The sequence below is a fragment of the Episyrphus balteatus genome, chromosome 1 (genome assembly GCF_945859705.1).
Source record: "Episyrphus balteatus chromosome 1, idEpiBalt1.1, whole genome shotgun sequence".
Taxonomy (NCBI): Eukaryota; Metazoa; Arthropoda; class Insecta; order Diptera; family Syrphidae; genus Episyrphus; species Episyrphus balteatus.
In genome coordinates this window covers 42903949-42916385 of record NC_079134.1, presented here as the reverse complement: position 1 = coordinate 42916385, position 12437 = coordinate 42903949, and the positions used below count along the sequence as shown (strand labels likewise).

General features: G+C 29.4%; 1 protein-coding gene across 5 annotated transcripts in view; it reads right to left on the bottom strand.

Moving 5' to 3' along the window:
• Window positions 1–12437, bottom strand: part of LOC129905806 (zinc finger protein ush) — a 274373-nt gene that overhangs the window by 89823 nt on the left and 172113 nt on the right. Inside the window, exon 2 of one of the 5 annotated variants that reach the window (XM_055981391.1) lies at window positions 4361–4406. The exons of the other annotated variants lie outside the window; for them this stretch is intronic. Coding sequence (XP_055837366.1) covers window positions 4361–4391 — 31 coding nt within the window. The 5' untranslated portion in view covers window positions 4392–4406. The remainder of the gene's footprint in view (window positions 1–4360; window positions 4407–12437) is intronic. 5 annotated transcript variants of the gene reach the window in all.

Below are 12437 nucleotides of genomic sequence, written 5' to 3'. Positions count from 1 at the left end.
AATTTTGTTTGAATATGTAGAATAATAATTTCTTTAAAATGGCATAGGGGGAAGTGGTCACCCTTCGTACAGTTTTTACTTATTTTTTTTTAGTTATTTATTTACTCACTCCAGCTTCGAGAAAATGGACTTTATTTGTAATATGTATATTATTACACTTTACAAAAAAATTTGACACTTCTAAGTCAAAGGCTTAAATAGTTATAGCCATTTTACTGGAATTAGATTTTTGTACGAATCCTCCCCACCCGTGGGGTACCTTCGTACAGCACATGGGGTACATTCGTTCAGGATATTTAAAACGTTAATTTGACTAACTTTTGATTTGTCAAATGCCAAATATGAGTTTTAAAACATTTAATTACTTATTAATTTATTAATTAATTGAACTTGACTCAGAAAAAAAACAAAAACAAATAAAAAACTTAATTTTTTGCGATTCGACGATTCTAAAACAAATTTATATAAAAAAACCAACCTTAATTTACTATAGAATGCGACAAACTTATTATAGGTTTAAATTTCATTTCAATAAAACTGTAACTCCGTGTTTTGATTGTTATCTGCTCAAGAAAATTTATTGGGGGGCATACGTATGCGTACGAATGTGCCCCATGTTTGACTGTACGAATGCTCCCCAAGCTGTACATAATGCAGAAAAATCGATTTTTGAAAAAATGTACTGAGGTTTTGCATTATTTATAATTAAAACACGAATTTAACACTTTAATAAACAATTCTTCATTAATGTTTAGCCAAAAACATACTTAACTTAAACACAACATGACATCAAATGTACATAAAAAAATTACTCAGAGCACTAAAAAACACTAAAAGTCTCGTGGCGACCGAATCCGTTGCACTTAGGATTCAAAATTTATCTAGCAGCTCGGCGCCTACTATGTCTATGCACACTAGTAAGCACGTGTTTGAATACCGTTTAGTTTTTGTTTTATGCTCACTGTACGAAGGGTGACCGTGTACGAAGGGTGACCACTTCCCCCTACCTATCAAATTATTTTCTTTTGATAAATTTTCGAGAATTTTTATATACAAATATTTAATATTTTTTTAAAGAACGGTTTACGGACGTTGATTTTCGTGGTAACGTCGTAAGAAAACAGGTTGTGTGCTTTTAAAATGAGTCAATTGAAACGTTTATTTATTTCAAAAAAATCATAATTTACAAGAAAAAGCTAAAAAAATTACCTTTTTTCGTTTCTCATTATATTAATTTTTTTTATTTTAAAAGCTTACAAAAAAAATTATACCATTAAAAAGCCAAATATTTCTTCTAATAGTCTATTGAATAGACCCTTTTGAATGGAACAAATTCGTTCAAGAGTTTTTATTGCTGATTATGATTCCTTGGCATAAAAGAATACTCCAGCCAAAAGTGCTACTAAATCCATTGGTGCATTTCTGAGAAAACGGCAACACTGGTCGGTTTTCAGTTTTTTTGATTTAACTCGAAAACCAAGCCTAACTTTGAAATGGTTCAAAGACACTTTTCATAGCAAATTAAATTTTCTGTCATGTTAAGATGATTACAAAATTTTAAAAATTATTTTTCACTAAAATTCTAACCTAAAATCAAAGAAAATAAAATGCACGACTGGGGTCGCACGTACTTGCTCTTAGAGTTAAAGTTGCTTAAATTTTTAAGACTTTTTATATAGAAATTTGGAAAAAAAAATAAAATTCGTTAAAAAAAAAAAAATAAAATAAAATCTGAAATTTAATTGCCCTCCAAAACAAGTATGCAGTTTTAATTGATATAATTATTAACATGTATTTTTAGAAAAAAAATTTTCAAAATCGTTAGAGGCGTTTTTTAAAAAAATAATTTTTTATAAATAATTTTTTGAAAAAAAAGTTTTTAAATAAAATTGGTATGCCATTTTGAAGAAATCACTAATCAACATCTGAAAACAAAATTTCAAAAAAATTCAATGTCCCGTTTTCGAAAATTTGATTTTTCAAAAAAAAATTTTCAAATTTTTTTTAAAAATCCAAAAATTATTTTTTTGAAAAAAAGAAATGCTTCTTCACAAAAATTTCGTTGAAATCGAATAAGCAGTTTCGGAGATAATCGGATTTCAAAAAAACGGTTCTATGGCAGGTACCGTTAATAATGATTTTAAAAAAAAATTTTTTTCATCGAAAGATAGACCTTAGCTTAAAACTAACATTTGAATTTTTTAAACAAAATCGTTGGAGCCGTTTTTGAGATATTTCAATTTTACTAAAATCGCTATATGACAAGTACCGTTATTTTATCGAGTTTTAAAAACTTGCTTTTAACTAAAAAAGTCAAAAATTTGGAAAAAGTGCTAATTTTTGAATAGGTACATTTAAGTTGTTTCTTGACAAAAAAAATTAAAAATTGCATATTATCAAAGGATTTTACCTCTTCTTAATTTCATTAGTACAAACTTTGGACGTACGGGCCACATACACAAAATGCCCCTTGATTTAGTAAAAAAAAAATAAAATCATCAATTTTTTAACTTTTTTTTCTTTGATTTTAGGTTAGAATTTTAGTGAAAAATAATTTTAAAAATTTTGTAATCATCTTAACATGACAGAAAATTTTGCTATGAAAAGTGTCTTTGAACCATTTCAAAGTTAGGCTTGGTTTTCGAGTTGAATCAAAAAAACTGAAAACCGACCAGTGTTGCCGTTTTCTCAGAAATGCACCAATGAATTTAGTAGCACTTTTGGCTGGAGTATTCTTTTATGCCAAGGAATCATAATCAGCAATAAAAACTCTTGAACGAATTTGTTCTAGTTTTGCTCTGGAGCTCCGGTCTATTAAATAGACTATATATAATAAAACCATTTTTTAAATTTTTACAATACGCAAAAAGTATTAAAATAATTCATTAAAAACAAACATTTCTTATGAAAAAAGTGAAAAAATCATTTCCATCACCCAAAAATTCATTTTTTTGATATTAAAACCTATAATAAATTTTATACCACATGAAAGCTTATTGCTTCAGCTCAAAATATAATATCGACCATGTATATTAGGCATCTACAAAAAGAGCTAGAATTTTTTGAACTCGATCAATTTTCATAAAAAAAAAAAACATATAATTTTATGTTCTCACGCTATTGAATCAATTTTTTTTAGACAACCTATAAAAAATTTTATATCAAGTAAAAGCTTATAATTTCACCTTTCATATGATGTTTCAATCTTATTTCTGCGATGCCTAGAAAAAAAGTAAGACATTTTTAAAGCCAACCATGTTGAAATTCTAAACTTAGATTACGGTACTTCCCACACTGGTGGCTGTTCATGATCAACAGATCTCCACAGGTGTTAATTTAACATTGTGTAGCTTGTAGTGAATGTACATTTATGTGTGATATACCACCATCAGGATGCTCAATAAAGTTAAATCAAATTTGTATTTGCTTTAGATCAAAAGATAGAACTTGTTGAATAATAAAACTTTATTTTACCGTTATCTCAAAATTGTGACTACAAAATTGATTGAAATTTTGCACAGATATAGTCCTGTCTATTATCTATCTACAATATAAATAAAAAAAGATAAGAATAAAAAACGGTTAAAAAAGGTCAAAAAAACTTGGGACAAAAAAAACTAGTTTTTCCCGTTATTCGGTCAAAAACCATTTTGAAATACCAATTTTTTGCACATGTATGCGCACAGTCATAAACTACATGTTTTATAAGTTTGAGATTTTTTGAATGCTACAAAAAAATTTAAAAAATAAAAACTCACCCAAAAATACCCCAAAATAAGTAGGCGTTTTTCAAAAATTCATATTTCGAAACGCAGAGACCTAAAAACCACTTTTTTGTGGTGGCTGCCATGGTTCATCGATTTATAAGACGTTATCACGTCAAAAATCTAAATATCTTTTTCATTTATAAGAAATCAAGTGGCATACTTTATTTTGAGATTAAAACCATTTAAAAGGGTGTTTTCATAGTTTTAAAACCAATTTTTAATTCTTGTTGAGGTACATATTTTATATAAATTAGTGATAAAATTAAATAAAAATTATTCTTTTACAAAGTTTATAAAAATCTTTAAAATTCTAAGCAACTTTAACCATAAGAGCAAGTACGTGCGACCTAGTCTTTTATTTCATTTTTATTTTTTTTTAAATAGTGAATATGAACTGGGAAAGGATTTTGTCTATACTTTATTTTCGAAGTGGTTTTATAGACATTATATCTACGTTTTATCACCATTGATATAACAATAAAACATTTAATAAAATACCCAAAAATATTATTAAAATTAATGGAGTTATGAGAAATTATTAAAATTTAATATGAATTGAATTTGTATTGCTAACAACAACTTTTGGTTCTTACCGTCAGTCATCAAAATATAATCCATTTTCATCTCAGTTGCACTTACCTGAAAGAAAGAAAAAAAAAATAATTAGTGTTTTCATAAATCAAATGTCCTACATTAGGGCGTTCGTTACATACAAGTTAAAATATTTTTGTAAGAACCACTATTCAAGAGTTTAACATTTTTTTAATGGTAATGTATGAGAAGAATTATTGTAAAATATGACTTAAGAGGGGTTTTTGGAATTAATTTTGTGTTGGACCAAAAATAACGGTACTTGTCATATACCGAATTTAGTAAAATTGAAATATCTCGAAAACGGCTCCAACGATTTTGTTAAAAAAAATCAAATGTAATTTTTAAGACAAGGTCTATCTTTCAATAAAAAAATTTTATTTTGGAAATCATTATTAACGGTACCTGCCATAGAACCGTTTTTTTTTTTTTTTTTTTTTTTTTTTTTTAATCTGATTTACTCCGAAACTACTTATTCTATTTCAACGAAACTTTTTGTAAAAAAGCATTTATATAATTTTAATATAAGCCAAAAATAAAATTAAAAAAAAAATAATTTTTGGATTTTTAAACAAATTTTGAAAAATCAAATTTTCGAAAACGGGACATTGAATTTTTTTGAAATTTTGTTTTTAGATGTTGATTAGTGATTTCTACAAAATGGCATATACCAATTTTATTTGAAAACTTTTTTTCCAAAAAATTATTTATAAAAAATTAGTTTTTTAAAAAACGGCTCTAACGATTTTGAACATTTTTTTCTTTCTAAAAATAAACCTTAATACTAATACTTGTTTTGAAGGGCAGTTTTATTTCAGATTTTGTTTTATTCTTTTAAAAAACGAATTTTATGTTTTTTTTTTTTTTTTCATCTAGGAACCTACATTTCCCAAATTTCTATCCAAAAAGTTTTAAAAATTTAAGCAACTTGAATTCTAAGAGCAAGTTCATGCGACCCAGTCGTGCATTTTATTTTTATACCACCAGTGTTAAAAATTTTTCATAAAATATTATTTTTCACATTTTGCATCGAAAAACAAATTTCAAATTTTTTTTTAAGGTACAACAGTTAATGAAACTTTAACTTCTTATTTATTAAAACAATTATTTTAGAAAATTATAAAAACAAGAAATTTATATAATTCATTCATTCGTGGTGAACGAGAATGTAAGATGATAAAATTTAAAATACACTGAACGAAAAAAAGCTAAAATTTTCGATAGAATTCGATTTGCGATAGAATTTTTTTCTATTTGGTTTTAGAATAGCCATTAGTGTATGTAGTGTAGTGTATCAGGCATCCCAGGATTATCCACACTCTACCGGACGCCCTGTATAATATTTGGAGAAAATTCAGTGAAAATGGGTGGTTCTAGCTTTAACATTACCAAGTTTCAAGATTCCAAGATAACCTAAAATATCTCTAAAATATACAACGCCACGCCCCACAGTGGTGCCATTTGACGTTTTTGGCGACAAAATTCATTTGCACGGCCATTTCTGGACGAAAAGTCATGAAATTTGGTACACTGAATGATTATAGTATGGAGAATACGAAAAGGCTGCCAACTTTTTTTTATTCAAAATGGCGGGTCCAAAATGGCGGAAAGAATGAGGGTTAAAATAGAATTTTAATTTTCAAAACAGTATATAAGCTAGAAATTGGGCTAAATTCATGTCAAAAAGGAGTTAGATTTAAGATTTAGAACTCATAGATTCATATTCGTTACAAAAAAATCAAAAAAATTGAGAACAAAGTCCAAAAAATGCCAATTTAGTAAAACACACTTTAAGACCTCTAATTACGCTATTTCATGCATTTTTTTTTTAATTTATCACAATTTTGGGATCTCTTCTATTTATGTTTCATAAGAAAATTGAAAATATTGGGGTTATATGGTTGCCAACTATGTTTTTAAGTAAATATAAGAAAACATGATATAATGAAAAGTTTCAATGTTCAATAAAACTGAGAATTTATTTTTTCCGTAAACCAAAATATACTTTTCTAATAGATTTTAGCGTTTTAAATTCAAATCCGGAGTCAAAAAAAATCTATAACGTCACGTTTTCGAGATATAAGTAGATCAAAATTAATTTTTATCTTTGAAACGTGACGTCATAGATTTTTTTTAACTCCGGATTTGAATTTAAAACGCTAAAATCTATTAGAAAAGTATATTTTGGTTTACGGAAAAAATAAATTCTCAGTTTTATGGAACATTGAAACTTTTCATTATATCATGTTTTCTTATATTTACTTAAAAACATAGTTGGCAACCATATAACCCCAATATTTTCAATTTTCTTATGAAACATAAATAGAAGAGATCCCAAAATTGTGATAAATTTAAAAAAAATGCATGAAATAGCGTAATTAGAGGTCTTAAAGTGTGTTTTACTAAATTGGCATTTTTTGGACTTTGTTCTCAATTTTTTTGATTTTTTTGTAACGCATATGAATCTATGAGTTCTAAATCTTAAATCTAACTCCTTTTTGACATGAATTTAGCCCAATTTCTAGCTTATATACTGTTTTGAAAATTAAAATTCTATTTTAACCCTCATTCTTTCCGCCATTTTGGACCCGCCATTTTGAATAAAAAAAAGTTGGCAGCCTTTTCGTATTCTCCATACTATAATCATTCAGTGTACCAAATTTCATGACTTTTCGTCCAGAAATGGCCGTGCAAATGAATTTTGTCGCCAAAAACGTCAAATGGCACCACTGTGCGCCCCCTGAATAGAAAATCTCAAATTTTCGAATTTTTCCCTTGTATGCACTACAACACTCATCGCTATGCAAAATTACAAGTTTCTACGATAAAAGGAAGTTCTGCATAATTTTGATGATCTATTAGTGAGTGAGTGAGTCAGTTAGTTACGGTTTTTGCGAAATGACCGATAAATTGGTATTATTAAATTAAAATATAGTTAACTTAACCCTGGAAGATTTTCTTTAACTATATCAAACAAATAATTTTCAAGAAAGGTAGCTTCTTTCTAAAAATCTATCGAGCATCACCCAAGTGTTTTTTTTTTCCTTTTTTATTGCGTATTACTAAAACTCAGTTAATGGAAAGCTATGCTTTGGTTTGGAAAACCTTTTTTAATTTTTCCGAATGCCAATTTAACAAAACAAAAAACTTATCAAATTTTGGGTAAACCACAAATTTTTTCAAAAGATTGGTTTTCTATAAGGAATATTCGTAACTAAGTAAACGTTGAGGAACTTTGTTAACAAGAGAAGAAACTTTTTCTCAACACAAGTTAGTAAAAGAAAACAAACTAGCTTACCAAAATCAACATCAAAATAACAAACGCTCCACAAAAAAAAAAAATAAATAAATTAACACACAAATTTACTTTGAAATAATTTTGATATTTTTATGAATCCAGTTATTAATTTAAAATTAAATAAATAACAATTACGATATTGTTATTACTTAGTCTTTGTCAATTGTGTCAATTGTGACTTCTTCACTTCAAGTAACTTAAACCGACTGTGTTGTTTGTTTAATTTGTGCATTTTGAGATGAAATGGGAATTTGATTTTGTAATTTTTTTTTTTTTGTTTATAATCAGATATTTTTTTTTTTTGTTTTATTTTTTATCATCAAACGTATACCTATACATACTCACATATAAAAAGAAATGACAATTAATTAGCTGAAATCACTTTCAGTCCAAACGGAACAGGTAATTACCAAGCTGGCCATGAATCAAGTCAAAACTTTGACAGCCGATAAGTGTTATCGCAAAATTTTAAAAGTGTATTAAGCTCGAATTAGTTTTATTTTTTTTTTTTTTTTTTTTGTTATTTTTGATTTTTCGTTGCAGTTAAATTTCCGTTCCAGTTTTTTTGTATTTATTTTGCTTTTGTTTAATTTTTGTTTAATCAAAGACAAAATCCTGTTTCTTCAATTATATCGAATTTTTTTAAGAGCAATTGTGACATTCATCTTGATAAGAAAATTCAACAAAAACAAACATTTATATGATACGCATACATGCATAAATATGTAGGCACAGGGTGTTTTTTAAATTAATGGGAGATTTTCAAGTTTACATGCATGCTCAAAATTACGTCATACAAGCTTTCAGCGGACGAAATTAACGACCAAAGGGCAGTAAATAGACGATGTATCGAAGCAGCATTTCTAGCAACTGCTAAGGGGACACCATAAAAGATTCAGTGAAGTTGCATTTCATATATAGACATTTTTGAAGAAGTGATACAAAGACTCCTCGGAACTCCGTTAACAAAAAGACTAAATGATATTTCGTATCCAAAACACCTAAACTAGAAATTGCTTGTAGTAAAATCCACCCAGGACTGTGAGCCTCACGTAAAGTAAAATAAGTAAAATCCGAGATGCATCGGTCACAAAGTACCTCGAGCTAAAACTTTAAAAATAAAATCAATGATGGTTTCTAAAGATCCAGTTATAATAAAGCCAATATTAAAATGGTTTTAAGTTTAAAGATCTATTGTTCATGATTTTATTTCGCGAGCTACGCTACGCATGTTAATAGATCGAAGTGTATAAAAGACAAGTGTTTTTTCTGCTTAGCACAGGCATTTTAGTTCAATAGTCCTTGTCCATCTGTGAACCTGAAGAACTAGCGAATGATCTAGAGTGCTGGAAACCAATCATATTCAGTGCCGTTCGAAAAATTGGCCAAACTATTTTTTCGAATTTTGTGTTGGAATAACTAAATATTTTGTTATGAGGTATTATGTGGTTTTAATCAATTCATTATATATGTATTTATAGTGTTAATATTTTTCACACGCGGTCACGGGAGGAAAAAGTATTTATACCAAAAAGTGGATTTTTTAAGTGCACTAAGAGAAAAAACAACTTAAAATCAACAACAACCACGTTAATTCAAATATTTTTCGGAATAATTTTGCGTTGAAGACGAAAATTTTAAAATCAAAGTAGAACATCGTTAGTTTGAAGTGGTTTGCCGTTATAAAACATCTTTAAATCAAAGTTGTTTCAACTTTGAAAAAAATCATCAATTTATTAAAAAAAGAAGAAAAAAATGGCAGCCGCTGTGGATCGAACCTTAAAATCTTGGGTCACTATTCGAATGCTTTACCAACGTAATATTTAACTGTTGAAAATAGGGGTGATAAAATGCAACAAAAGCTGAAGTCCGAAAAAAAATAAAAATTATTCTTACGTTGTTTCAATTTTATTTTAAATATGTTTCATGTTAGTTTTTTCAACAATAAATCAACGCTAAACGTATTGAATTTCACGTTGCGATTTTTCCCTCGGTGTTACACTGTCTCATCCTTTAACGATAACAGAAAAAATACTTTAAAAAAAAATAATATATGTATATTCCCAGCGTGAAGGGCTCTTATACATTTTCCAGAACTTCTGGAGCACTTTCGATTCTAATTTTTTCATATTCAAACAACAATCACCATCATACATTCAACATTCCTAATACAGAAGTCCCTTGATTATGTGAATTACCGATAAAGCTTCAAAGCTTTGTGTTATATTCATTGACTATAAAGATTGTTTTAACCCAGTTTAATGAGAATTGGAAAAAGTTCCAGTAATGTGAATCCCTCTAAAATCCGAAAACGCCTTGTTTTAATTATCGAGGGACGAAGAAAAGAAAACGTAAACAAGAATTTTATTTTTTTTATGTACTTTATGAAATAAATTCAATTTGATGTTTTGTTTTTGACCTGTAGTCCAAAATAATGCGTTTCGCCCAGACACAACAGTTAGGCTCATCAGTAAGAAGGGTACAACAGCATCTTAAAAGTACATTTTGAAATTTCTGACTTATTTGAAGACCTAGGCTAAAAAAATAAATGAGAATAAATCAGAGACAATACCCTAACTCCAAATATGCAAACAAATCAAAAACGAAAATTTTGTAGTTAGGGCCTTTACAAGATTATGGGCAGTACTGTATCCATTCAGAGCTTAGTCTTTCCGTTGATTCTCTTCGCGCAAGAACCTTCCAATCTCCACCATGGAGCTTGAGATTCGATGCCTCAGAAAAGATGACATTGTTCCACATGTCTTGAGTTCAAATAAGATGCTTCAAAGCTCAGGGCAATCGTATTTCTACATCTCTTTTCGGAAAATCCAGCTTCAGCTCGAAGTCCGGCATTTACGAGCCTTTTACTTACTGATGAAATTAATTTTCTTTTACTTTTCCTGAAGCTGGACACAGCTGTTTTTTTTTTTTCAGATCCACTGAAGTCTTTAACCGATACCAACAACAAAGCACCAAAAAATTATCTTCCACTGAGGTCGTCTTATAGGACGTCCGGAACATTTTTTTTTTCTGGTAATCCCGGTCTCACGATATTTTTTTAAATTCTTTGCCACAGTTTTTATCACTAAGGTTCTTTTTGGTCTGCAATTACGCTGCTTTTAAGAAAAACTCGAGTACAGTAAAAAATGACACATAACAGAAGATACGTTTATATAAAGATGCTATTTCAAGTAATTTAACGTCAACATTGAGAGTCTTCAAGGACGACAAACATCGTTTTCCAGCCGGAATTTGAAATTTTTGAGGATAAAAGCCAAGGACGTTTTTTCTTCACAACCTTTTGAGCCGGACTTTTTGTTGGTTATACAAGGCATTAAAAAAATGCTTCCGACAGTGTTTTTGTATGAAAATAATTCCACAACTTAACGTCGACCTTTTGGTTTGGAATTTTTGTATGCAAAAACGCTGTTGGAAAAGTTTTTTGTCGTCGCGTTGGTCTTCGTTGGTGTGGGACAACCTTTAAGATAATAAAAAAAAAACGCTTTGGTTGCGCTTTTTGGCGTGATTTTTTACTATTAGTGTGTAGGTCTGAATTGAAGTTCAGCTTTTACCACTAGCTGTTTCTGACAGAAGTGCTTCTATAACCCAACTTGAAAAGGTATCGTTTGCGTTTCTTCATCGTCTTTCGGAAAAGAGCAAAAATTGTTAGACTGACAAGATTATCGGAAGAAATTTTCTTACTAGAAACTAGTAACACCCTGTATAAATAAAAATATTTCCTTGACATTTGTCAACCATTAAAAAATATCAACAACTCATTTATTGCTCTTTTTCTTAAAAATTCCCCGCCATCGCCATATCACTTAAACTTTGGATAAAAATAAAAAAATATAAGAAAAAAATAATCATCTCTTTCTCCACAAATGGAATCTCTTTGCGCATACTCATACTCAATGTCGATACTGAGCAAGCAACTCTCCCAATCCAGCAGGAACAGCCAGCAGCAGTAACAGTCATCAGCTCAAAGACAACCACGATCCTCAACATACAGCTGGCGCGGCAAGAGCGCCAGCGAGCGGTGGCGGCGGCGGCGCCGGCCGTGACAACTTTGTCGGTCTATACACATGCAAAATAGGCTCCGGCTCCATTTTATATATTTTGTTAAGAGCGCGACTGATAACGCTAAGTAATGTCAGCGATTGTCTTCCGTGATAACGGTCGCTGGGTTAAAAATATGTATAAATAAAAAATAAAAGTATTGGTATTGGGTATACCGATACCCGCTCTTCTCACCGACCGCTGCGCTGATCACTGAGTGCAATCACCCTTCTTCGTCTCCGTCACTATAATATCCTTGTTATTTGTTGTTGTTGTTTTTTATGGTGGTTTTGGTGTGTTTCTGAGTTGCATCCGAAAGATATCGGAAATATTTCTTGTCTCCCATTCCCATTTCCAACAAAACTCTGACTCCGCAACCAAACACAAGCCGATAATTATTTATGGGACGGTGAATCATTTTCAGTTCTATATAGTTTTCATTCGTTTACTACAGACACCGAACAGAACTTCTCCAGCTTTATGGGTCTTGTTGATTTTGATATCGATGTGCATTTCGTTTACCATTTCTTAATTTCTGAGATGTTTTCTGAGCCATAAATGGGCGCATAGTGATTTTTATTGAGATTTTAGATTTAATTTTGTTTGGGTTACTGGTTTTTATTGTTATTTATTAGATGTATCTATTGATTTGATGAGTTTATTAAGTTTTTTTTTATTGGATAAGTGGGTGATTCGATTTTGGTAAGTGGGTTGATATATAA